The 27672-nt window shown below is 49.1% G+C and overlaps 1 protein-coding gene across 1 annotated transcript in view; it reads right to left on the bottom strand.

The window, feature by feature from the left end:
* ak4 (adenylate kinase 4) overlaps window positions 1-27672 on the bottom strand; it is a 98079-nt gene that overhangs the window by 48423 nt on the left and 21984 nt on the right. The window contains exons 3-4 of the mRNA XM_085982704.1: window positions 4684-4803; window positions 1595-1767 (exon numbers count right to left, since the gene is read on the bottom strand). Of these exons, the coding sequence (XP_085838830.1) occupies window positions 1595-1767; window positions 4684-4803 (293 nt within the window). The remainder of the gene's footprint in view (window positions 1-1594; window positions 1768-4683; window positions 4804-27672) is intronic.

Raw genomic sequence — 27672 nt, 5'->3', positions numbered from 1 at the left:
AAATGGCGCCTCCCGCGCTTTTCTTCCCCGCTGTTGTTAGCGCTGCTTTCCACGGTTTCCTGCGCGTTAAATATTGATTCATTTTCTTTTATTACTTTCCCGTTGTGGAGCGGACCCTCTGGGACACTTCCCTCCCTCTTAGGTCCGAACGCTGCCTGGCTTCGAAACACCGGCCGCGCCCTGTGTGCTCCACCCTCTCTCTCTCTCTTTGCTTCCTGACTCGCTGCCCGGCCCCGTTGAAAAGCCACCCGATCGAGCTTCAGCCCGCCGCAGCCCAGGAAGGATCAGAGCACTACCTGCCACCAGCCCGATTAGCTGGGAAACCACGGACCGAGGAACCCAGCCTGGCTCTGGAAAGTCACTCCTGCAAGTTTTGAACCCGATGATTGACGGTCGACGCCCGTTTCTCGAGTTTCAATGGACTTTATTTTATTATTTTTTTCTTTCTTCTGGCTCCGACCTTCAACAACGTCGTCAGAGCTGCTGCCGAGTTGCAGGTAAGTACGTTTCTTACTCGTCGCCAGTGTTAAGTCCGTGAATGATTGAGACACGGACTAGCAGGAGTGAAAACAAACAGATCTTTACTGGTGGAAGTCAATAACGAAACTAAACAACAGAGGCTCTCTAGCGCCTTTTATACAGGGGTGGTCACTGCCGGTACTGCAGTCTGAGACCAGTTATTCTCTTAAAGGTACATACACAACAATGGGTTAAAGGAGAACAGAACAAAGAGACAGTCATATTTAAATTTGAAGTATTTCTAGCTCTAACGTGGGAGGACAGCAGAACCTCATACCAAGGTGTTGCAGTAAATAAGATCAGTTGATTGTATATGTTATGGTCTTGAATGCTGCTTGTGTTTTTTCTTAATTACCATTCAAGTAAACATATATTTAACCTAGTTCTTTAAAAGGTTATGCTTGGATTAAGATTTTAATGATTAATTCTTTAAAAAATGATCAGTTATAACCTGAACTCGTACCTCGTGCCATTTAATCACGATCATTACAACAGAACTTCAATTGAGACTTTAGAATACAAAGGAAGAATTTTTTTCTGCCAGGGTAATGCTCCATCTTTTGAAACTTATTTCTTATCTGTTCCTTGAGTTTTCCCACACCAGGCAACCTCCACAAGTGAGAGGGCAGGCAGAGTGTTGTGTTCCCAGGCCACTACCAAAGCTCTTCTGAACCTGGATGCTCAGATACCCCCTTTCCTTGGAGAAGGAGATGTCTTTGCCTCCGATTTTCTCTCTCTTCCCAGGCATCTGTTGAGTAGCTCACCCACAGCGACACAGCAGAGATCAGAAACGCAGCAATTTGGGGACCACTGGCATAAACTCAGGTTCCACCATTCAATGCAACCCTTATGAGAGAGAGCCTTATATTCTGAGTATTTTGATATTTGTTGATATCCCAATCATTTTTGGATTAAGGTAGGTCTTAATTAATAGGTCAGGGCAGCCTCATTGTGTGCATCCCAATATTATGTGTGGTGTGATAGTCTTAATGAATGTAGTATCTTTTCCTTTAGACGTTAGGTGTTAAAAGCAGGTTTCTGAGTTTACAAGCAAAAAGCTTGGTCAATCACTTACATGCGCATGGGGAGGGTTGAATACCATGTTGTATACTCTTCCACTCGACGGGTGAACCCATCGTGCGCTGAGTCTCTGCTTTAATGTTTCAAACGGGATGTTCAAGTGAATGACGAGATCGAGCTGGTAGATGCTGTTAAGTGCTTCTGTCTGGGCTAGTGTACGGGGAAAACCTGGGCTCAGAAGAATAAAGGGATCATATTACCAGCCTATAGTTTGCCAGTAAAACCAGCAAAACCAAACTTCAGAGTAAAACTTATGCTTTTTGAAATTCATTACTCAACTATAATATGTTATATCTTCATAAACTGGTGTTTCAAAAACCTTTTGTGTAGGGAGGGCAAAAGATTGAAGAGCTGTGCATCAATTTTATTACAATATAATGTCATGTCAAATAGCTTCTTACATTTAAATGTAATTTGCAAGTACTGCTTTGCATCATGTTAGGAACTGATGATGCTTTTGGCAGCAAGTGTTGGCAGGCTATTTGGCAATGATGGGCATCACAGTCAAGCCTGATCCTGTTTTTACCTAACATCCACACACAGCATTTTTCAGCAGGAGTCACTAGTTGATTTTTCATCCTCCTTAGCCCAGGAGCACTAAGGCCAATTGTAGTGTCTGCACTGCCACCCTGGCTGAGGTCAGCCAACTCGCCATAAAGCAAAAATCAAACCTCGGACCTTCTTTGTCTGTATAGCTCAGTTTTATACTGGGCTGTGCATTTACCAGGTGATCTAATTGATCCACCACTTACTAGAAGAATTCAAATGATGTAACTTTGAAGTATGCAAAACATCAGCACTGAGGAAACTGTGGAGATGGCGGGGGGGCAGAAAACAACTTACTGTGCAGCACTGATGCAATTAATTTTGTCTCAGCAACAGCCTCGGCTTAACCATCTACCTGAGCGTGAAAGTCCGTCACACTGGAGATGATAAAAGCAAGTACACCAAAACTAAAATACATGTAATTAAATCATTACCAACTAGCCAGGAGGGTAAGTAACTTAAGTACCTTTCCATTCTTCAGTTTATTTTCTCCCTCCTCTTGTTAGGGCCTGTCAGGGCTATGAACTAATCATGACCAGGAGAATTGGAAGGTCATTTGCAATAAGCCCTTTGTCTATAGGGCATTCGACTTTAGGTGGTTGCGTAGAGTAGGCTTGTATTCTTTTGAATATAGAAGTAAGGGATGATCTAATTGAGGTGTTTAAGATGGTTAAAGGATTTGCTAGGGTAGATAGAGAGAAACTCTTTCCTTTGTGGTGATCCAGAACAGGAGCAAATAACCTTAAAATTAGAGCTAGGCCGTTCAGAGGTGATTTCAGGAAGCACTTCTTCACACACAGGGTAGTGGAAATCTGGAACACTCTTTCCCCAAAAAGCTGTTGAGGCTAGGTCAATTGTAAATTTCAAAACTGGGATTGATAGATTTTGTTAGGCAAGGGTATTAAGATTACGGAACCAAGGCAGGTAGATGGAGTTAAGCTACAGATCAGTCATGATCTAATTGAATGGCAGAACAGATTCGAGGGACTGAATGGCCTACTCCTGTTCCTATGTTCCTCTGTGCACTGTCTCTCCACAGCAGCATGGATGAGTTAGCAACTTAGTGGAGCTATGGATTGTAAGTACCTGTCTTGCCACTCCCAGCCCTGTATATTGAAACTCTATGTCATTCTATCTGCCAAACAAATCTGTAATGAGTGTGAAAATATGATTCTAGACATGTTACTGGCCTTCTATATGGCTTGAATGGTTAAGGAGTTCATATGGGAAGTGGCAATACTAGATGCAAAGGAATGGCAGAGGAGGTTACAGTTAGAGAGCATTTTGGACACACTGTGGTTGATATGGCTAGGCTCATAATGGAGAAAGGAAGGACTATAAAAAGGGCATTCGACTTTAGGTGGTTGCATTTTGAGGGATTGTGGAGAGAAATAAGAGAGCTAGACTAGGAACACATTGCCAGAAGGGAGAAGTACAGAGAATAAATGGAATGCTTTCAAGAACACATAACTTACAACACAAAGTGACCATATTCCATTGGGGAAAGAAGTGTTGCAGAAGAAACTGATGTGGCAACAAGTAATGCAAAGGATAAAGGAAGAAGAAAAGTAGGTCAAAGGCCAGAGAATATAAGGGTAAGAACTGGTTGGGACAACTAAAATAGAAAATAAAATTGCAGGAAATGTAGAACACAGTGTCGGACTCTGTGTTAATAAACTGGTGTAGAACTGAGGAAGACTGACAAGGGAGGTCCCAGCTTTCATCATTGGTCTGTGCTGGATTAGCGGATCTCAGCCAGGGTAGCAATAAATGTTCTACAATTGGCTTCAGCTCACCTGAGCTAGGGATGGGAAAAAGACGTTATTGTTCATGCTCATTGTGGCTGTCCAACAATTGCTGCTGGAATTGTAGGTGTGGATGTTTGGTGAGGACAAGGCCAAGCTTGCCATTGACGCTCTCCACGGTCAAATAATCTGCCTTCACGCAAAGAATAACCAGTTGGGAGAGGTAGTGGCCTAAATTTGCACCTGCAGATGAAAATTTGACAGAAAAAAATACTTCAGGTATGTTCAGATCATGTCAGGAATTAAAGCCTGGATTTGACTCTGGCTCAGGTGTTTACCTGAGAATAGGAAGCATGGAATAAACATCAGCCTAGGTCAGATACCATTCCTAAAAGGGTTATTTTCTTGCTGAATGGCCAGAGAGTGGTACAACTGCAGTGCTAATAGTTTCCAATTATTTAATTCTATTATGGTCATCCTTTTCTCCTCTCTGCAATACCACAGTATTGAAATCAAGACTCATCTCACTAGCTCCTACTCTAACTCGTTTTCCCAGGAGTTTAAAACTCCTCAACTCCTTCTGTCCTTCCTTCAACCTACAATCTAAAAGCTTTTAAAACTCAAACTTGGCATCGCCTAATCACCATTTCCTGATTCAACTCCTCTTTTCTTTTATTCCTTTCAACCTTGGTGGTATCCTGTACTATGGGTCTTGCCCTTTCACTTAAGTTGCTCAATTAAAAGTAATTCCTGAGAGTAATGCTGTAACTATAGAAGCAGCATAGGCACATACCATCTAGTAGCCAGCTCTGTTCTCCCATCTTCTTAAGCTCTCCCAGCATCAGCTGGGTTGTTACATGATCCGGCACCAAATACTCTTTATCCAGATACTGTTTTGCTAGGAGCCCAATTTCTGCAGGAAGCAAAGAAAAATATTTTGTTTTAGTGCCAAAGGGGAACAAATGGACCAAAACAGGAGTTTTGAAATATTAAAATGTGAGCTCCTTGGATGTACTTTCCAGCATATTATATTATGAAGATGTACTTAAGAGAAAGTCACAGATTCAATTTATGGTCTGTGATCTCAGCTAAGGTAGGAACGGTGGCTTTACTATTGACTTCAGGTCCCCACATTTGGTGGGGGGGAGGGGGGGGTGCTAGAATCAGCTATGGTTCTTGTTCCTGATCATTATCCAGTAACCCTGGTGGAAAGTAGACATCAGATGAGCATTAGGCTTAGTTGTACTGCTCTCATATTCACTGCCAAGGCAAGAAGTAACCATTACACTAATATAAATACAATTCAGCAACAACACAAAATATATAAAAGTAATCCATTATTGTTTCAACCCAACTACCCTTAGAAAAAGGTGAAACAAAAGCCCCCACCACCATGAACAGAGTCGATATTTACATTACAGCATTAGGGTGTTCGAATTATTTTGTTAATCACAGAAAACAATTTACAGAAGGAAAGATGTACTGTACACAGTTGAGAAGAATGTATAACTATTTAATACACAGTACAAAAAAGATCCTCAGAAGTCAATTTACAAAGATAGGCTAGAAGCTTTAAATCATTAAAAATCAGCAGCTAATTTTAAATGCTCTGAGAACATGGCTGCACATTTCAATTTCCTATAACATTAAAAGACTCAGTTACAAAACTCAGTACTGAGTTTATAAAGTGCCTGGGAGTTCCAACAGACCAGTGGACCTATTTTGAACCCAGCTTCACACTGGACTGGTATTAAATTCCACTTAATGCAGATATAAGGTAGGTCATGCCTGACGAACCTGATTGAATTTTTTGAAGAGGTGACTAAAGTAGTGGACAGGGGAATGTCTATGGATGTTATCAGAAGGCATTTGATAAAGTCCCTCATAAGAGCCTGTTAACTAAGGTTGAAGCCCATGGAATTGAAGGCAAATTACTGACCTGGTTAGGAAATTGGCTGAGTGGCAGGAGACAGAGTGTAAGGATAATGGGCAGGTACTCTAACTGGCAGGATGTGACTAGCGGTGTCCCACAGGGATCCATGTTGGGGCCTCAACTATTCATTGTATTTATTAATGACTTAGATGATGGGATAGAAAGCCACATATCCAAATTTGCCGATGGCACAAGGATAGGTGGCATTGTAGGCAGTGTAGATGAAAGCATAAAATTACAAAGAGATATTGATAGATTAATTGCCTGAGCAAAACTGTGGCAAATGGATTTCAATGTAGGCAAATGTGACATCATCCACTTTGGACCTAAAAAGGCTAGAACAGGGTACTTTCTAAATGGTGAAAGGCTAAAAACAGTGAAGGTCCAAAGAGACTTGGGGGTCCAGGTACATAGATCATTAAAATGTCATGGACAGGTACAAAAATTAATCAATAAAGCTAATGGAATGCTGGCCTTTATATCTAGAGGACTAGAATACAAGGGGGTAAAAGTCATGCTACAGGTCTAACTAGGGTTTTGTGCAACTGTAGCATAACATAACCTCCCCCCCACCCCCACCACCACCCATAGCCGGCAATCAGTGAAATCAGTGGAACTGAAAAAAACCTGAGCTTTTCCACATTAATATCACTGTTAAACACCCCAGTAAATGTTAAGACTTATTGGAATAGGTGTAACTGGGGTTTTAACAGCGTATTGACTGCTAACCTATCATTCTGGCCCTGAAAAACTAATTTTTATATTTGTGGAATGTCAAATTTCTCCATTATGATAAAAATTACAATTTAATTTTTTTTTTTAAGTCTTTATTTTGCGCTCTAACATATTCAAAACAAGCAAATAATCTGTGCTTTTCATTTCTTGGTTTGCTGTCTGTGAGAATTCTTCAATGTGATTGGCTGCTTAGACAGCTTGATGACGTCACTGCTGTATCGCGCTGGGGATACCCTGTTGACAGCGCTACAATCAATTTAACATCAAGAGACCTAGGCCTAGAAATTGGGTATAGCCCCGCTTGAGGCGTTAGAACTGGCGCTGCGCAAAGTTTATAGCCAGACGCAACTTATCGCCGCCTGGCGCGATATTGGGTTGCATCGCCCCCAAAGGTGATTGAGGCGCGACTTCAGACGTTGCACGGGACTCCTAAGGCGCAAACCTTCTGGCGCAACCCAATATCGGCGCGGACGGGCGCAGCGCAGGTGCTCTCACTTACCGATAACCACGAGACTTCCAGGCGCCGGCCGGCTCTTAAAGGGGTGGATCAGTCAGCCTCAGCTTCCACACTCATCGCCCTGTAGGCCTCAGAATCGGCGCAGGCCCTTCTCTGGCGCAAAAAACTTGGACCAGATGGAGAAGGTGAGACAGAGAGCAGAGCGCTTCAGCAATGAGGCTCTGGAGCAATTGGTGGCCGCAGTGGAGCACCGTCGAGATGTTCTGTACCCAGACAATGGCAGGAGGCCGAATCAAAAGGAATACCGCCAAGCTTGGAGGGATGTTTCTCTGAGGGTCAACTCCAGCAGCATGGTGACCAGGAGCCCTGTACAGTGCAGGAAGAAATTCAACGACCTCACTCGGGTCGTGAGGGTGAGTGATGTTTTTTCAAACTTCTGAATCCCTCCATCTGCACCTGACTTTATGGCTACAGGATGCGCGATGCCCCAATGGCCATGTGTCAGCAAGCACCCATGGCCCTTTCTAGGCACACACATGCACATTTGACTCAGGGCATCATGTAAGGGCTCTTCCACTATGGGGGGCATGAGATGATCACTCAGGGCATCATGTAAGGGCTCTTCCACCATGGGGGGCATGAGATGATCACTCAGGGCATCATGTAAGGGCTCTTCCACCATGGGGGGCATGAGATGATCACTCAGGGCATCATGTAACATAACTTCCCCTTCTTTCCCCTGCAGTCCAAGCTGGCGAAGATTCGCAAAGACCAGCTTCGAACTGGTGGAGAACCTCCACAAGTGGTCACTCTCACGGATCTCGAGGAGAGAGTGCACCAGATTCTTGGAGGACATCTGAGTGGTCCTGTTACCACTGCAGCTGCCGACCCCATTGTCGACAGCGATGGTAAGGTTCTCACCTTTGACAGCTGTCCCCTTCCACTTGGTCCCCCCGCCAGCATGCTTTCTCACTGTGGAGCCATGTCATAGCCTTGCCGCAATCTGGCATGCCTTGCTGCCAACCTGTCCTTTTGCTAAAGCCACTCTTCCACCTCCCTGCTTTCAGATGCTGCATCACCAGCTCGGGATCGGGGCCCTGAAGCTGCCAGTGCCAGTGCCTCCGGAGGAGAGGATCAGGAGGAAGCCGGACCATCCGTTCCAGCCTCAGGGGAGCCTTCACATCTGCAGACTGGGGATAGTAGTTCCCTGGAGGGGAGGGGGGGTGCTCTGATGAGGAGCCAGTTGCCGGAACAAGCGGCCTGCAGCAACGCGAGGGGGGTAGGCAAGTTTGGCCACCGGCTCCCCGGAGGGCAAGGCAGGGAACGATGACTGCTGCACAGAGTGCAGAGGAGATGCGGAGCCTGGCTGAAATGAGCACCCAGGCCCGGCTCAGGCACACTGAGCTTATGGCTGCAGTGGGGAGGATGCCTCAGTCGATAGAAACACTGGCAAAGAGTGTGCTGGACTTTGGGGCAGCAATGGAGAGGACTGTCCAGGGCTTCGGGGCAGCAATGGAGAGGACTGTCCAGGGCTTCGAGGCCGCTATGGAAAGGACTGTTCAGAGCTTCGGACAATCCCTGGAAAGGTCTGTCCAGGGCTTGTCCGAGGCAGTGGAACGGACTGCTCCGGCCTTGTCCGAAGCAATGGAAAGAACTGTCCAGGGCTTCTCCGAAGCACTGGCACCTGCCCCACAGGTCCTCACTGCTGCCACGCAGTCACTTGCTGGCCTCGTCCACACCCAGATTGAGGCAACGCGAACTCTCACTGCTGCCACCCTATCTGCATCAGTTAGGATCACCCCGGGCCCTTCCAGTACCACACGAGGCCAGAAATCAGTGGAGCAGTCGATTGTGGCGGATGAGCCGAACCGGTCCCCTCAGAGAGCCAGTGTGTCGTCCGACCATGGTGCAGGTGTCCTCTCTCGGCAGGTGACCATTGCTCATGCCACCGCTGGAACGTCTGCAGTGCAGCTGCCACCACCTGCAGTGCACACTGCTTCCAGCCATGCCCAGATCAAGCAGACAGCCTCCGCACCCTCCAAGCCCAGAGGTCATCCAGGCCGTCACTCAGGGGCTTCTGCACTTCCAGACAGTCAGCAGGCGTCCCCCAGCCTTGACGCCGCCACTAGGGTTCAATTACGTAGGAGCAGCAGGGAGGGAAGGGGCCGACCGCGAAAGAGAAGTCAGTCTCCATCAAGGGGCCAGCAGTAGAGGGAGTTGCTGAGACGTTTCTTTCTCCAAATTCAAGGACGCCCTCACCTGTTGTGATTGTTTGTGATGGTTTGTTTAGTTTTGCGGCTTTGCCAGAGAGTTGACTGTTATTTTGTTAGTTATGGCCTCTGTTGACATTACGTTGTTATGCTGGAAGGAAGCACTTTTTTGACAATAAAGAATTTTTTTTATTTACAATGGTACTCGTAATTATTTACACTCATGGTGGCCTTCATAGGCTTTGTACGATCCAAAGTGCGCAGGATGAATGACACCCATCATTCCGTCAGAGGGGCCTAGAACCGAGTCCTTATGAGCCTCTGATGGACGGCCCTTCCAGTTTCAGGAGCCCGCCCATCTTCCTCCTCGTCCGCATGCTCCTCCTCCTCCTCCTCGTCCGCCTGCTCTTCCTCCTCCTCCTCCTCCTCCTCGTCCGCCTGCTCTGCTGGACCTTGAGGGTCGGCTGGCATTGGCTGGGTTCGTCGAATGGCCAAGTTGTGGAGCATACAGCAGACGACGACGATGCGACCCACTTGCCCCGGCGAGTACTGCAGGGCTCCCCCCGAATCGTCTAGACAGCGGAAACGCTGTTTGAGCACACCAATAGTGTGCTCCACAATGTTCCTGGTTGCCTGGTGGCTGCTGTTGTAAAGCTCTTCTGCCGGGGTGGCGGGCAAATGGAGTGGGGTCATGAGCCATGGGCAGAGAGGATAGCCCTTGTCGCCCAGAAGCCAGCCTTGTGGGTGAGCCGGGCCCTCAAAAAGGTCAGAAGCTGAGGTCTGCCGCAGGATGAACGCATCGTGGCTGCTCCCAGGGAATTGTGCATTGACTGCCATGATCATCTGGCAGTGGTCACAGACCAGCTGGACATTGAGGGAGTGGAACCCCTTGCAGTTGCGGAACTCCTCCGGATTCTGTAATGGCGCCCGCAAAGCCACGTGTGTGCAATCAATGGCCCCCTGCACCATGGGGAAGTCCGCAATAGCAGCGAAGCCCAGCGCGTGCTCCGCCTGCTTCTCCAGGGTCACAGGGAAGGTGATTAATTGACGCCTCCTTCTATAGAGAGCAGCTGTCACTTGCCGGATGCAACAATGCACTGCAAATTGTGTTATATTCGCGATGTCCCCAGTGGCTGACTGAAAGGATCCGCTTGCGTAAAAGTTCAGGGCAACAGTCACTTTGACGGCAACTGACAGAGAGGTCCTGCACCGTAGACGCGGCTGCAGATCCTCAGCAAGCAGGTGGCACAGCTCAGTCACAACCTCCTTACCGAATCTGAGCCTTCGCAGACACTGCTCCTCCGACATGGTAAGGTATGACACCTGCTGCCTGAAAACCCTCGCAGCGTATCGTCGGATTGTGCGACCTCCATTGCCCCTCCTCCTTCTGGCCAATCCTGGCCCTCTCTCCCACCGTCTCTGTGCCCCTTCCAAGTGTCCGGCCATGAGGACGTTCCCCTCCAAAGCAGCTCCCATTGCTATGCCAGACGGGCAACACGCAGTAATGTCTAGCGCTCCAACTGCTCTGGACAGGGCTGCAGGTCCCAAGTCTTCGAAAGCTAAAGCCGAAAAATAGTGTGCAACAGTAGTTCACCAACTCTCTCCAACAACGATCAGAATGAACAGGCCAAGTGGCTGCAGCTTTTATACTAGAGCTGTCCCCTTTAAATAGCGCCCCCTGACTCCGAGAAGGGCCTGGGAACGTTCCATCCAACTGTCACTAATAGCGCCAGGCGGAAAGGTTCCGGGCGCCACCGAATATCCGGTCAGGGGCGCCAAAAAGGCGTTGCACACTGAAATGACGTCATGAACTGCCTGCGCACGCGGACGCGCACTAAGAGTTAGTGCAGGCGCCAAATGGATACTCAATATGGGAGGTGTCGCTATCTTCATTGCGCCCGCCCGAACATTGGGTAACGCCCCAATTCTTGGCCTCTTTAGGCGCTAATCGCTGGCGCAAACAACCGAATTTCTAGGCCCTAAAGTTTTCGCCACAGAGATTGCAAGATCTTTGTGGGCAGCTTTCTTCGTGGTCAGCGGTGATCGCCGTCGCATTGCCGCTGACCGCAAATTGCGGGCCAATATTTTTAGACCAGAGGACAGAAAAAAATTGGCAGTAAACATAAATCTGTTTTAAGGACATCATCAATATAAAATAACTCCTGATCCCCACACAAGCTGCATATTTTTGAAAATGTTCTTTATGTCAATAAATGGACAAACCCGGGGAGAATTTCCATTCAGGTTGCGTGTTGGGATGTACAGAACAGTTGTTCCCTACTTTGGGCTAGACTCCCTTATAGCCATGGGTTGTTTATCCAGGTGGTCAAAAGTACAATCCAGTCAACGGGAAGCAAGTTGGAGATGTGACTCAGCAAATTGCATCCCAGTCTTGGCTCACTGAGTCAGAGATGGTTCTCAAAAATGTCAGTAAAGGCAGTAATAAAAAGAGAACAGATAATCCTGCAGTAGAGAGTGTTGGCTCAACAGAATTACTAAGGTACACTGAGAATAGAGATGTTGGATGAGGTATCAATATGTCTCAGTGAAGCTGTTGTGCAGTGAAGATGCTCAGTTGCTCCAACATCCCATTTGGCTCAGGCTGTATCTTGCTTTCCTTCAACTCTCCATTTTTCTGTCTTACACTTTTTTTTAAAAAGTAACTTTGTACCTAATGTTGGCTCACCATCAGCGCGGACAAGTGGAACTCCTAAAAACTAGTCTAGAGTGCTAACACACCCACACAGAGACAAACACCTAAACATTGAGCAAGGCACCCACACACATAACTGAACCAATAGTTGACAGACTCTAAGCATTAAGGGGGAGAAATTGGGTACGTTTGCGCCTCCTATTATCGACTCCAGGGGGCGTTAACGAGCCACTAGCGGCTTAGTGACTAGGAGCGGTGATAGTACTGACGCCCGCGAAATTGAAGTGGTGGTTTGCGGCGGCAGTGCCCACGAACGCCACACTCTCCTGCGGCCAGAGATCATGACGTCATCCGGTTGCGCAGCACCCCAGTAGCGTCTTGGCTCAGAAATTCACTGAGGAACAGTGTCTTAGGTTCCCCAAGGACGTGGTCACAGAGCATTGCCACCTCCTGCAGCCAGACCTCGAGCCTCACATCAGGAGCATCACGTCTCTCTCAGTGGCAGTCAAGGTCACCGTCGCCCTCAATTTCTATACCAGCAGATCCTTCCAGTGTGCAACAGGAGTTATAGCGAACATCTCGCAGTCCGCCGTCCATTGTTGCATCCATGAGGTCACAGGTGTTCTCTACAGAAAGAGAAGGGACTACATTTCCTTCCCCATGACCAGAGAGAAGCAGCGCGAGCGTACATGTGGCTTTGCCAGGATAGCAGGCTTCCCCATGGTGCAGGGCGCCAATGACTGCACCCAAGTCGCTCTGCGGGCACCTCATAACAATCCTGAGGTATTCTGTAACTGCAAAGGCTACCACTCACTTAATGTGCAGTTGGTGTGCGACCACACACAGCAAATCCTCACCATCAATGCCCGCTATCCTGGCAGCAGCCACGATGCCTTCATCCTGCACCAGACCGGTGTGCCATATCTGTTCCAGCCACCACATCAAGCTCGTGGCTGGCTGCTGGGAGACAAGGGGTATCCGCTCTCCACCTGGCTCATGACTCGCCTCCGCAACCCCAACACTCCTGCCCGGCACTCATACAATGAGAGCCACGCTGCCACCAGGAACATCACTGAGCAGCCCATCGGAGTTCTGAAGCAACAGTTCCGCTGCCTTGACCACTCAGAAGGAGCCCTCCAGTACTCGGCTGAGTGGGTGTCCCTTTTCGTCGTCATCTGCTGCATTCTCCACAACCTGGCCATCGTGAGGGCCCAGCCATTGCCACCAGGCATAGCTGCACCACCTCAGGAGGAGGAACAGGAGCACAAACATCAGTGATGGAGGAGGCCACCACTCAATCAGCCTTGTGACCACCTCATCAGACTTCGGTTCCAATGAATTGGAGGCCACTTCCCGGTTGCTCAGCACGTCCCAATCATTCCATCAATTTCTCATTCCATACCACACCCCAAAGCTAAAATTAGACACAGCCCCTAATCTGCAACATTCCAAAATAAATTTATCCAAATTCAGTAATCACATATATACAGCAACAATATTAATTAATCACCCTTGTGCAAACCCTTACTTCCCCTCTTTACAGCCCCCATTACTAATCTATTGCTCCTACGTAGTGTCTCCCCAGTGGCTGCAGCGGGGCTGGTGGAAGGCTGTCGAGTGTCGGTGCCAGAGACTACAGATGGCCTTGCAGGACGCCCTCGACCAGCTCTGGGCCTGGAAAGCCCAGCTGTACACTGCACCACCTCAGGCTGGGCGGCGGTAGTCTGGGCTGGCTGGATGACAGGCAGTGACAAGTACAATGGCAGAGTGGCAGTGGTGGGATCAGGAATGTTGTCCTCTTGAGAGAGGACAGCAGCTTCCTGCTCCACTGACCCACTGCCTCTTCCCTGGGGCAGCACTTCAGCATCCGGAGCAATCTGCTGGAGCAGATTGGTGGCCTGCTGTGACACCGTGAGATCCCCGGTGGACTGTGGTGGACCCAGCAATGATGGCAGCAATCAGAGCTTGCGTGGCATCAAGCTGAGACTGCATGAGAGCAGTCTGAGACTCGATGCCACCAACCATGCCTGCATTACAGCACTAAGCTGTTGTGTCGCTTCCGCCTGTGCTGCAATGGAAGCTGCCAATTCGCCCATGACACGCGCCATGGAGGTCTGGATCTGCACGGTCTCTCTGGCAGTCCACCATCCTCTGCAGAGTGGAAATGATGGGCTCCATGGTGTGTGCACAGCTCTGTCCAATGTTGGAGGCGGACTGCTCCACACTCCTTACCATTGCTGAGAAGCTCTCGGGCACCATTGCCATTGCACCTATCATCTCGGAGTGCACGGCCATCACCCTTCTTGTGAACGCCTTCCCATCGAGGTCCTCATCTGACTCCTGTGCAGCAGAACTCGCGCGCACATTCGCCCTCTGGGGAGCTGGCTCCTGAGCTACCCTTTCCCCCTGGCCTTGCTGCAGCCCGCTCATCCCCAATACATCACTCAGTGCAGACCCCTCGACTAAACTTGCCTCTAAAGATCACGTAGTGCCAGTATCTGAGGTGGTGCCTGCGGGTGAGAGATGCAGTGACGCGGTGCTTTGCTTCTCCTCCTCTTCTCCTTCCTCACTCTCAGTGGCAGGCTCAGGGACAGGCTGGTCACCTGGTTGCTGAGTGTCTGAAAGCATAAAGGCACAAGACTCACGTTAAGGTGAGGGCAGGGTAACAGGAAGGGAGATAGGAATGCAGACAGTGTCAGGAGCTGGAAAAAAGGATGAGAGAAGGACGGGATGAACATACCATTGTTGCCCCCAAGGGGGTCGACGTTGCCGCCGATGACGGCACCCACCACCTGCTGCCGAATGGGTCGCAGCACTCGCTCCTCCAGGTCTGAAAGCTACTGGAGCTGCGCATCAGCCCCACCTGTTCTCTGCTGCTCCCTCCTATTGTGGGCCATCTTGGCCTGCAAGAGAAATGAATAAAAGAAACTACGATGGTATGAGGCGCGAGTTAACTAGGATGGATTGGGGAACGTTACTTAAAGGGTTGACGGTGGATAGGCAATGGCAAACATTTAAAGATCACATGGATGAACTACAGAATTTGTTCATCCCTGTCTGGCATGAAAAAAAGGTGGCGCAACCGTGGCTAACAAGGGAAATTAGAGATAGCATAAGATCCAAGGAGAGGACATATAAATTGACCAGTAAAAGCAGCAAACCTGAGGATTGTGAGCAGTTTAAGATTCAGCAAAGGAGGACAAAAGGATTAATTAAGAGGGGGAAAATAGAGTATGAAAGTAAGCTTGCAGGAAACATAAAAACTGATTGTAAAAGCTTCTATAGATATGTGAAGAGAAAAAGATTGGTGATGTCAAGCGTAGGTCCCTTGCAGTCAGAATCAGGGGAATTTATAATGGGGAACAAATAAATGGCTGACCAATTAAATACATACTTTGGTTCTGTCTTCACAAAAGAGGACACAAATAACCTCCCAGAGGTGCCGGGGAACATAGGGTCTAATGAGAAGTAGGAACGGAATGAAATCAGTATTTGTAGGGAAATGGTGTTAGGGAAATTGATGGGATTGAAGGCCGATAAATCCCCAGGGCCCGATAACCTACATCCTTGGGTACTTAAGGAAGTGGCCCTAGAAATAGTAGATGCATTGCTGGTCATCTTCCAAAATTCTATAGACTCTGGCACAGTTCCCATGGATTGGAGGGTAGCTAATGTAACCCCACTATTTAAAAAAGGTGGTAGAGAGAAAATGGGGAATTATAGACCGGTAAGCCTGACATCGGTAGTGGGGAAAATGCTAGAGTCCACTTTAAAAGATGTAATAGCAGAGCACTTGGAAAACAGTGACAGGATCGGACAAAGTCAACATGGATTTACAAAAGGTAAATCGTGCTTGACTAATCTACTGGAATTTTTTGAGGATGTAACTGGTAGAATAGATGAGGGAGAACCAGTGGACGTGGTGTATTTGGACTTTCAGAAGGCTTTCGATAAGGTCCCACATAAGAGATTAGCGTGCAAAGTTAAAGCACATGGGATTGGGGGTAAGGTACTGACTTGGATAGAGAACTGGTTGGCAGACAGGAAGCAAAGAGTTGGAATAAACGGGCATTTTTCCAAGTGGCAGGCAGTGACTAGTGGGGAACCGCAGGGATCGGTGCTAGGACCCCAGCTATTCACAATATATATTAATGATCGAGATGAGGGAACTAGATGTAATATCTCCAAGTTTGCAGACGATACAAAGCTGGGTGGGCGTGTGTGCTGTGAGGAGGATGCAGAGAAACTCCAGTATGATTTGGGCAGGTTCGGTGATTGGGCAGATGCAGTATAATGTGGATAAATGCGAGGTTATCCACTTTGGTGGCAAAATCAGGAAGGCAGATTATCTGAACGGCAATAGATTGGGAGAAGGGGAAGTGCAACGAGACCTGGGTGTCCTTGCGCACCAGTCGCTAAAGGTAAGCATGCAGGTGCAGCAGGCGGTTAAGAAGGCAAATGGTATGTTGGCCTTCATAGCGAGAGGATTCGAGTACAGGAGCAAGGATGTCTTGCTGCAGTTGTACAGGGCCTTGGTGAGACCACACCTTGAGTATTGTGTGCAGTTTTGGTCGCCTTATCTGAGGAAGGATGTTCTTGCCATGGAGGGAGTGCAGCGAAGATTCACCAGAGTGATACCTGGGATGGCAGGAATGACGTATGAGGAGAGATTGGGTCGATTGGGCTTATATTCGCTGGAGTTTAGAAGAATGAGAGGGGATCTCATTGAAACTTATAAAATTCTAACAGGACTAAACAGACTAAATGCAGGAAGGATGTCCCCGATGGCGGGGGAGTCCAGAACGAGGGGTCACAGTCTAAGGATAAGGTGTAAGACATTTAGGACAGAGATGAGGAGGAATTTCTTCACCCAGAGAGTGGTCAACCTGTGGAATTCTCTACCACAGAAGGCTAATTCATTAAATATATTCAAGAAGGAGTTAGATATATTTCTTAAGGCTAAAGGGATCAAGGGATATGGGGAGAAAGCAGGGACAGGGTACTGAATTTGGATGATCAGCCATGATCTCATTAAATGGCGGAGCAGGCTCAAGGGGCCGAATGGCTTACACCTGCTATCTTCTTTGTTTCTATGTGTGTGAGTCAGAGTCCAGCTATATGTTTCGGAGATATGCCTGCCGTCGTTGAATAGCTGTGATTATAGGTAAGGCGTGAGATGTGGACGTGAGTTTGAGTAGGTGCAGATGCTTGATGGGTGAGTGGTGGGGGGTGGTGGTTTGTGCAGTGTGTACAGACTGAGGTTCAGATGCTGGTATGTAGGACCTGTTGAAGCATGTACTCACCTTCACCACCCGAGTGAGGTCGTTGAATTTCTTCTGGCACTGTGTCAGGCTCCGTTCCACCACACTACTGGCCGAGACCTCCTGGGCCACTTCCCTCCACATTGCCCTGAAGATCTGTGGCAATGGCCTCCTTCCAGTGTCCGGGAACAGCACTGCCCTCCTTCGCTCCACTCCCGCAGTCAATGCCTCGTCCATGAAACAACGAGCTCTCTCCCTGGGAGTGGGATCAGCCATCACCATCAGGGGATTGAGTTCCTTGCAGCAATGTTGATAATGAAGATCTGCACAATGATGCAACCTCCCCTTTAAGAGCTGGAAGGAGCCGATGTGAATTCCCGACTGCATAGCACCTGAAAAAAAAAAATTGCTCTGCTGGTAGCGCCCCTGCAGCGCCCTGCTTAGGTCATTAGCGCTTGATTTGGCGCTCCAGCTCTTTCCAGGAGTGCTAAGAGCCAATTTAGGGAAACCTCAGGCTCATTAGTGCCTGCCGCTAATTTTTCACGCTTTCAAAATTTAGCACCCCAAACAGGGCAATTCCGAATTTCTCCCCCTAAGACTTTATTCTTTAAAAGTGAAAGGAAAGTCTAGCAACGTACATTTTATTCAAAATACTTCATTTTGCGTTGAAAATAATTTGTTAATATATTTTCAAAATCGTCCATTTTCTATCTGCAATGGAAACCCATCATGTTAGGTCTCCATGCAGCAATATTACAAATAGTGAGGCATCCTGAAGCAACTCTAGTGAAAGTTCACTACAATTAGCACACACAGAAAATCTTAACCCATTCTTGATGCAGAGCACAAGGGCTTAACTGAGCATTTAACCAATGGTAACTTGATAAAGTGTACCAATAGCTATACTCTCTCCTTTTACTGACCTGTGGTATTTCTGCATGAGGCAGGCTAGTTTATCCAATGATCTACTCCTCTTCCTAAAAATGTTAAGGTAACACATACTAGCCTATATGTTGTTCTGGACACAACATGCTGTAGGCCACTATGTATTCACTAATTTTCTTCTCCTCTCCTTCAATCTCTGACTCAGCTGTGATACAATACTATGGTGCCACCAGTACCCCATCTAATGGTCAATCTTCGTGTGTGAGCTTAGACAAGTGTCAGCAGGATTTTTGATCATAAACAGCATAACAGCTAAGACTGATTTTATCCTCACGCAATATCTACACACATTTACATTTTCCAGCAGGAGTCACTGGATTGCAATCAAGAATTGGAACCATGGCTGATTGTTCTCCTCTTAGCCAAAGGCTGTTGAGGCTAATTGTAGCACCTCAATCACAGAGATCATATAACTCAACACAGAATGGCCATCAAATCCGAGGCTTTTGAAATATAGTAAGATTTGATAGATTATGAATACAAACAAAATTAGGTGAAAAAATAACAAGCCAAGATGAGCAAAGAATGCAAGATTGCTGAGAGTATCTATAAAATGTTAAAAATCTTGTGTCTACGCACACACCCATTATAAATTCCTATGTCAACATTTATAATGGAAATTACGCAGAACAGAACGTAGGAGCAGGAGTAGGCCATTTAGCCTATTCTGCCATTCAATTAGATCATGGCTGATCTGTACCTCAACTCCATTTACCCACCTTAGCACCACATTAGCTTATTAGATCATTACTCTATGTTGGCCTTTAACCAGGAAGAGAAGGGAAAAATCATCAAGATCAGCCATCAGATTGTCAGGCATGGTAGAAGAGGAGCTAAACCCTACACAAAAAAAGGAATTGAAAAAGGCCCGGGAATCTGGATGGCCTGGACTCTCAACATGTCCAGGCACTGCAGAGCAGCAATCAACAAAGAATGCTGAACTATAGCCAAAAACAACCCAATACAAGTCAGCGGAAGTCTGTTCAAACTATGTTGCACTCCAGTCCTGGCCACCAATGCACACGGGAGATACTCAAGTACTGGAGGTAGGTCAGAGAATAGCCATGAGGCTGAGCTCTAGTATTGGAGGTCTGAATTATCAGGACGAGTGGAGAAATCTAGGGCTAGATTTTCAGTTGCTTGCGCCAGCAGTTAGCGCCTTAAGAGAAGTGATTTTCGGGCACTATGCGTGTAGCGCCCGGGTGCAACGCAGTTTGCGCCCCGCCCCAAATTAAGTTGCCCGTTAGCGCCGGCGCAAAGTTTAGTGGCCGCCCGGATGCGCGCGCAGAAAATGACGTCACATCCTCGTGCAACGCCCTTTGGCCGCCCCGAATCCAAACTTCAGTCGGACCGCCCCATTGTGCGGCTGGCGTCCAGAGCGTTTGTAAAATGGAACGCAACACACCCTGGGGAGCGCAAATTAAAGGGCACTCCTCCTGCACTATAAACGGCAGTCTGCATGTGTTGTCTGGAAGGATCCAGTATGTTGTTGTGAACGGTGTATTTATGCCCTCCTCCTCCTCCTCCTCCTCCTCCTCCTCCTCGTTCTTGACTCTGCCTTTGAAAAAAAACACATGCACCCTTCCCCCTTAAGTGCTCACTGGCACCAGAGTGTCTGCCGTGCGCTGCGCCCGAGCTCGGGTGTTGCGCTCTGCACCGCCGGCTTAGCGCCTAAAGATAGTAGTGGAACGCCTCTTTTAGCGCTCCACCAACCTCTTAGGGCGAAGCCACTGAATTTCCGGCAACGGGGCGCTACTTTGGGGCGGGCGCTAACTTCGGGCGGGCGCTAAGGTTAGCGCCCCAAAACTGTCTATACTGAAAATCTAGCCCCTAGGCTTTTCAGCCCTGAAAAAGAAACATCTGAGAGTTGATCTTAGAAGTTTACAAGATAGTAAATGGTATGGAAAGGGTTAATCCAGAAAGCTACTTTAAACTAAATTGTAAGAAATGGACAAGGGGACAATGGTTCAAATTGGGAAAAAGGACATTTATGACCATATCAAGAAGTTCCTCTTCACACAATTAATGATCAAAACATTGAATAGACTTCTGGGTAAAGTAGTGGAGATGAAAACTCTGAAATTATTTAAGAAACAATTGGATGCCACAATTGTGGATGAAGAATTATAGGCCTAGAAATTCAGTATAGCCACGTTTGGGGCGCTACAGCCGGGCTGCCGCTAAAGTTTGCGCCCGGCGCAAGTTCGCGCCACCTTCGCCGATATTCAGTGGCATCGCCCCAAGAGGTTGCTGCTGCGCTAAAACAGGCAATGCACGACTATCATTAGGCGCTAAGCCGGCGGCCCGGGGCGATACCCCCGAGGGCAGGCGCAGCGCAGGTGCAGCGAGTTGCTGATTGACGGCAGACACTCTGGCGCCGGTCAGCTCTTAAAGGGGGAGGGTGGATTTGTTTGCCTGCCATGCCCTGCACACTGCAGCCCTGAAGCAAGGCCTGACCACTTCTGCTTCATCTGTGCAACGCCCAGGACTATGGAGAAGGCCAGGGAGAGAGCGCAGCGCTTCAGCGACGGCGACCTGAGGGTGCTGGTTGGCGCAGTGGAGCGCAGGCGCCATGTTCTGTTCCCTGAAGGTGGCAGGAGGCCGCTGCCCAGCGCCTATCGGAAAGCCTGGAGGGAGGTGTCAAACAGGGTGACCTCCAACAGCGTGGTTGCCAGGACTCCTGTGCAATGCCGGAAAAAGTTCAACGACCTCACTCGGGTTGTCAGGGTGAGTACCCTTTCCAGTGTCCTCCTCATCCCTGCATGTGCACCTCAGTTTATGGGCAAAGGGACCTGAAAGCCCTAATGGCCAGCCCTCATCCAGCAGCTATGGGACTGTCATGAAAATCACTTGCACATTCAGCACTTTACACACTGTACAAGCTATTCGACCATGGGAGGCAGTACAGCCAAGATCAGGGCTTCACACTGTCAGGGCTAGTCCACCATGGGAGGCAGTACAGCCAAGATCAGGGCTTCACACTGTCAGGGCTAGTCCACCATGGGAGGCAGTGCAGCCAAGATCAAGGCTTCACACTGTCAGGGCTAGTCCACCATGGGAGGCAGTGCAGACAAGATCAGGGCTTCACACTGTACTTAGAGGCCGTCCTTTCTCTTGCAGGCCAAGGTGGCGCAAAACCGGAGGAAGCAGCGTGAGACCGGGGGAGGCCGTCCTGACCTCAAAGAGCTCTCCGACCTCGACCAGCGTGTGGAGCGCATTATGGCAGGCCGGCTGATTGGCCCCGTCGCCAGTGGAGATGCCGACCCTGTTCTGGGCCCCAATGGTAAGGGCATCACCTTTTTGACCTCTCTCTTTCCACTTGCGCCTCAGAACAGCATCCTTTGCCACTGTCCGACCAATGCAGTACATGGCAGCACTCATGCCTCCCTCGCTGCCGCCCTGTCCTCACTCTAAAGCAACTCTTGTGCCTCCCTGCTTTCAGATGGTGAATCGCCAGGTGAGGAGGCGGGCCCTCAAGCTGCCACTGTCAGTGATTCAGAATTCGAGGAGGAGGAAGAGGAAGCCGGCCCATCAGTGCCACCCTCAGCCGAGGCAGCCCATAGCGATGATGGGGACACGTCTTCCCTGGAGGGGAGCCAGGGGGAAGGGTCAGAGGAGAGTGAAGCTCCGGGGCCCAGCGGCCTGCAGCAACGCGGGAGGGGTGGGGAAGCTCGGCGGACTTCTGCCCGGAGGGTGAGTGCGGCCTCCAGTCCTGCGACGGTGAGCGCAGAGGAGGTGTGGCTCCTAGAGGAAATGGCCGCCCAGGCTGAGCGCAGGCACACTGAGCTCATGGCTGCAGTGGCAAGGATGCCTGACTCCATAGAGTCACTGTCAAGGAGTGTGCAGGAATTCGGGGCAGCACAGGCGGCTTCTAGCCAAGTGCTCAGTCGTGCCGTCCATTCACTGGCTGGTGTCATGCGGACACAGACCAGGGCCACACGGGCACTAACTGCTGCCACCCTCGCTGGATCGGCCAGGCATCGCCAGGGCACTCGCCGCGCCGCAGCAGCCCAGCAGTCTGTGCTTCAGCAGATTGCTGCGCATGCTGCAGTGCTGGTCCGTGCGAGTGCCACTGTCTCAGGCGACCAGGGAGTACCTGTGATCTGTCAGGTTGGCAGCATTCCTGCAGCCGACACTGCCACTCCTCCGTTGCAGCTGCCACCAGCCGCTGGACAGAGTGCTGCCGCACAAGCAGAGTTGCAACAGTCAGCAGCCGGCCCCTCCAGGGCCAGACCTAGTCCAGGCCGACCCCCAAGGGTATCTGCCGTCTCGCCATGTGACCCTCAGAAGCCTTCCCCCAGCCTTGCTGCAGCCACTGGGGTCCCATTGAGGAGGAGCTGCAGGGCGGGCAGGGGCCAGTCACGGATGCGAAAGGCATCACCCTCGCAGGCCAAAAAGTAGAAGGTGTGGCCAAATGTTTTGTTTCACATGCAAAGGCCGAGACTGTTCGTTTTGTGTTTTTTGAAAGGCCGAGACTGTTCGTTTTGTGTTTTTTGAAAGGCCGAGACTGGTCGATTTGTGTTTTTTGAAAGGCCGAGATGGGTCGATTTGTGTTTTTTGAGGGGGCTTCTCTCCATTAGTTTGTAATGTGGGAAGGGCAGAGGTTTCCAAGTAATAAATGTTCTTAAATCGCACTGTCCATGCTTTATTTTGCAAGTCCTGGTTGCCCTGCTCGGCTGAGGGCTTGTGGAGCGGCTACATTCATCTGGTGACATTGGCACAAGCCATTCCCTGAGAGACGGCCTAGAACCGACGTTCAATAAGCCGCCGACGGGCGGCCCTTGCACTTTCTGCCTCCCTTCTGTGCTGGTCCTCCTCCTCCTCCTCCTCCTCCTCCTCCTCAGGTGGTCCTCCAATCTCTGGTGGCAGTGGCTGAGTCCTGCGGATAGCCAGGTTGTGCAGCATGCAGCACACGACCACAAAATGGGAGACTCGCTCAGGCGAATATTGTAGGGCTCCTCCGGAACGATCCAGACAGCGGAACCGTTGCTTCAGGACGCCGATTGTTTGCTCAATGATGTTCCTGGTTGCTTGATGGCTGTCATTGTATCCCTCTTCAGCAGGGGTGCTGGGCGCACGGAGCGGGGTCATCAGCCAGGTGCACAAAGGATAGCCTTTGTCCCCGAGAAGCCATCCTCGTGGGTGAGGCTGGGCCTGGAACATGTCTGCCACAGAAGTCTGGCGCAGGATGAAGGCATCGTGGCTGCTGCCTGGAAAGCGGGCATTGACAGCTAGGATGAGCTGCCTGTGGTCACACACCAACTGCACGTTGAGCGAATGGTAGCCCTTCCGGTTGCGGTAATCCTCGGCATTCTCCAGAGGTGCCCGCAAAGCCACATACATGCAGTCAATGGCGCCCTGCACCATGGGGAAGCCCGCTAATGCTGCAAAGTCCATTGCACGCTGTTGCTGCTTGACAAGGGTCATGGAGAAGGAGATGAACTGACGTCTCCTTCTGAAAAGGGCATTGGTCACCTGGCAGATGCAGCAATGCACGGCAAACTGGGAGATGTTGGAAATGTCCCCAGTAGCAGATTGGAAGGAGCCGGTGGCATAGAAGTTGAGAGACACCGTCACCTTCACTGCCACCGACAGAGACGTCCTGCTCCTCAGATGTGGCTGCAGATCTCCGCGAAGCAGGTGGCAGATCTCAGTGACCACCGCCCTTCGGAATCGCAGCCTCCGAACACACTGCTCGTCAGACATGTTCAGATATGAGAACTGCTGGCGGTATACCCTGGGTGGGTAAGGCCTCCTTTGCCGACGCCTGTTGCCCCCTCTCAGTCTGGCCATGACTGCCACTCTCTCACGGCGTCTGTGAGCCCTTTGAATGCAATGGAGAAGGCCAACATTTGCACCCATTGCAGCCCCCATTATATGTTTGCAATCAATGATATGACACTGAAGTTAAAGACAAGTGGAAAGCTGTGGCCTGAAGCCACAAGTACCTGTGCGAGTGTTGAGCCAAAGCAGAAAGCTCTCTACCTTTGTCTCTCTGCAAAGATCCGTCTCTCACAAAGAAGAAGTGTTGCAAAATGGCTGCCTTTTCTACTGCAGGAGGAGTGCCCTTTAATTTGCGCCCCCCGCGCCCCGCAGCGACTGAGAACCGTTCCCCTCTACCAGTCGCTAGGGGCGCCAGGCGCACAATAGGCCGGCGCCACTGAATTTCCGGTTTGGGGCGAACAAAGGGTGTTGCACGATGAAATGACGTCAGGATCTGCGCGCGCAGCTGAGCGCGCGCAAAGGCTTTGCGCCGCCGCTAAATCTTTACTGAAGTTGGGGAGAGGCGCAGATCGCGCTGCGCCCGGCCGCTAGCCGCCTAGCGCCCAACATCTCCTCCTCCTAAGGCGCTAGCGGCTGGTGCAAACAACTGAATTTCTAGGCCATAGGGTCTTTCTGAATGGATGAATCAAACTGGGCCAAATGGCCTTCCTCGTCTATCTACATCTGTGCGTGATACACTTTTTAAGATGTATAGAAGTACAGAAATCACGAGAAGCTTGTGGACAAGTACAAAAAATAATTTAAATGGTTAATGGAATGTTGGCCTTTATCTCAAGGGGCTGGAGTACAAGGGTTAGACAAGAGTATTTAGGCTTATGGAACCAAGGCGGGTAGATGGAGTTAAGATGCAGATCAGCCATGATCTAATTGAATGCCAGAACAGACTCGGGGGGCTGAATGGAATGTTCAACAACAACTTGCATTTATATAGCGCCTTTAACGTAGTAAAGCACCCCAAGATGCTTCACAGGAGCGTTATCAAACAAAATTGGACACCAAGCCACATAAGGTGATATTAGGACAGGTGACAGGTAGGTTTTAAGGAGCAGAGAGAGCTAGAGATGTGGGGAGGTTTAGGGAGAAAATCTCCGAGCTTAGGACCTAGACAAACGATGGCATGGCTGCCAATGGTGGAGTGATTAAAATCGGGGATGGGCAAGAGGCCAGTAATTGAGGAGCACAAAGATCTCAGAGGGTTGTAGGGCTGGTTGGGGGAGGTTACAGAAAATGGAGGAGCGAGCCCATGGAGGGATGTGAAAACAAAGATAAGAAATTTAAAATTGAGGTGTTCCGGACTGGGTGCCAATGTAGGTCAGCGAGCACAGGGGTGATGGGTAAACGGGACTTGGTGCGAGTTCTATACGGGCAGCAGAGTTTTGGAGATTGGAACATGGGAGTCCAGCCAAGAGAGCATTGGAAAAGTCAAGTCTAGAAGTAACAAAGGCAAGGATGAGGGTTTCAGCAGCAGATGAGCTTAGGCAGAGTCGGAGACGGGCGATGTTACGGAGGTGGAAGTAGGCGGTCTTGGAGATGGAGCGGATATGTGGTCAGAAGCTCATCTCAGGATCATATAGGGCCCTAAGGTTGCGATCGGTCTGGTTCAGCCTCAGACAACGGACAGGGAGAGGGATGGAATCAGTGACAAGGGAACGGAGTTCATGGTGGGCACCGAAAACAATGGCTTCAGTCTTCCCAATATTTAGTTGGAGGAAATTTCTGCTCATCGTACAGTGTTGGATGTCAGACAAGCAGCATGACAAATCACAGACAGTGGAAGGCTTGACAGAGGTGGTGGTGAGGTAGAGCTGGGTGTCATCAGCGTACATGTGGAATCTGATGTTGCGTTTTCGGATGATGTTATTGAGGGGCAGCATGTAGATAAGAAATAGGAGGGGGCCAAAGATAGATTCTTGGCAGGCTCCAGAGGTAACAGTGCAGGAGCGGGAAGAGAAGCCATTGCAGGTGATTCTCTGGCTACGACTGGAGAGATAAGAATGAAGTCAGGCGGGTGCAGTCACACCCAGCTGGACGACGTAGGAGACACATTGGTGAAAAACAGTGTGGTCAACTCTATCAAAGGCCGCAGACAGGTCAAGAAGAACGAGGAGGGGAAGTTTAGCATGGTCATGGTCACATAGGATGTCATTTGTGACTTTGATAAGGGTCATTTCAGTACTGTTGCAGGGGCAGAAACCTGATTGGATTAATTCAAACTTGGAGTTCCAGGAAAGATGGGCACAGATTTTGGAGGCGAAAACATGTTCAAGGACTTTGGAGAGGAAAGGGAGGTTGGAGATGGGGCAGTAGTTGGCAAGGACGGAGGGGGTCAAGGGTTGATTTTTTTAGGAGAGGGATGATGACGGCAGATTTGAAGGGGAGGGGGACTGTACCTGAGGAGAGAGAACCGTTAACAGTATCAGCTAACATGGGGGCCAGGAAGGGAAGTTGGATGGTCAGCGGTTTAGGGAGAATAGGGTCGAGGGAGTAAGAAGTGGGTCTCATGGACAAGATGAGTTTGGAGAGAACATCAGAACATAAGAAATAGGAGCAGGAGTAGGCCATTTGGCCCTTCGAGCTTGCGCCGCCATTCGATAAGATCATGGCTGATCTTCTACCTCATTTCCACTTTCCTGAACTATCCCCATATCCCTTGATTCCTTAATATTCAAAAATCTATCGATTTCTTTCTTGAATATACTCAACGACTGAGCCTCTACAGCCCTTTGGGGTAGAGAATTCCAAAGATTCACTACCCTCTGAGTGAAGCAATTTCTCCTCATCTCAGTCCTAAATTGCCGACCCCTTATTCTGAGACTGTGACCCCTGGTTCTAGACTCCCCAGCCAAGGGAAACATCCTCCCTGCATCTACCCTGTCAAGCCCTGTAAGAATTTTGTATGTTTCAATGAGACCACCTCTCATTCTTCTAAACCCCAGTGAATATAGGCCTAGTCTACTCAATCTGTCCTCATAGGACAATCCCCCCATCCCAGAAACCAGTCTGGTGAACCTCCATTGCACTCCCTCTATGGTATGTATATCCTTCCTTAGGTAAGGAGACCAAAACTGTACACAATACTCCTCTTGTAATAAAGGCCAACAGACCATTTGCTTTCCGAATTGCTTGCTGTACCTGCCTGTTAACTTTCAGTGATTCGTGTACAAGGACACCCAGGTCCCTCTGAACACCAACATTTTCCAATCTCTCACTATTTAAAAAATACTCTGCTTTTTTATTTTTCCTACCAAAGTGGATAACTTCACATTTCTCCACATTATATTCCATTTGCCATGTTCTTGTCCACGACACTGTCCTGTCGATATCCCCTTGAAGCCTCCTTGCATCCTCCTCACAACTTACATTCCCACCCAGCTTTGTATCATCAGCAAACTTGGATATAATACATTTGGTCCCCTCATCCAAATCATTGACGTAGATTGTGAATAGCTGAGGCCCAAGCACTAATCCTTGCGGTACCCCACTAGCTACAGCCTGCCAACCCAAAAATGACCCGTTTATTCCTACTCTCTGTTTTCTGTCTGTTAACCAATCCTCAATCCATGCTAGTATATTACCCCCAATCCCATGAGCCCTAATTTTGTTTAATAACCTCTTGTGTGGCACCTTATCGAATGCTTTCTGAAAATCCAAATAAGCCACATCCACTGGTTCCCCTTATCTATTCTGTTAGTTACAACCTCAAAAAACTCTAACAGATTCGTCACACATGATTTCCCTTTCATAAATCTGTGTTGACTCGGCCCAATCCTATTATTATTTTCTAAGTGCCCTGTTACCACATCC

This window comes from Somniosus microcephalus, chromosome 3 (genome assembly GCF_052327205.1).
Source record: "Somniosus microcephalus isolate GS21.2 chromosome 3, FLI_Smic_1.0, whole genome shotgun sequence".
Classification (NCBI taxonomy): domain Eukaryota; kingdom Metazoa; phylum Chordata; class Chondrichthyes; order Squaliformes; family Somniosidae; genus Somniosus; species Somniosus microcephalus.
The sequence above is the reverse complement of the archived record's forward strand: the minus strand, read 5'-3'. Positions and strand labels throughout refer to the sequence as shown.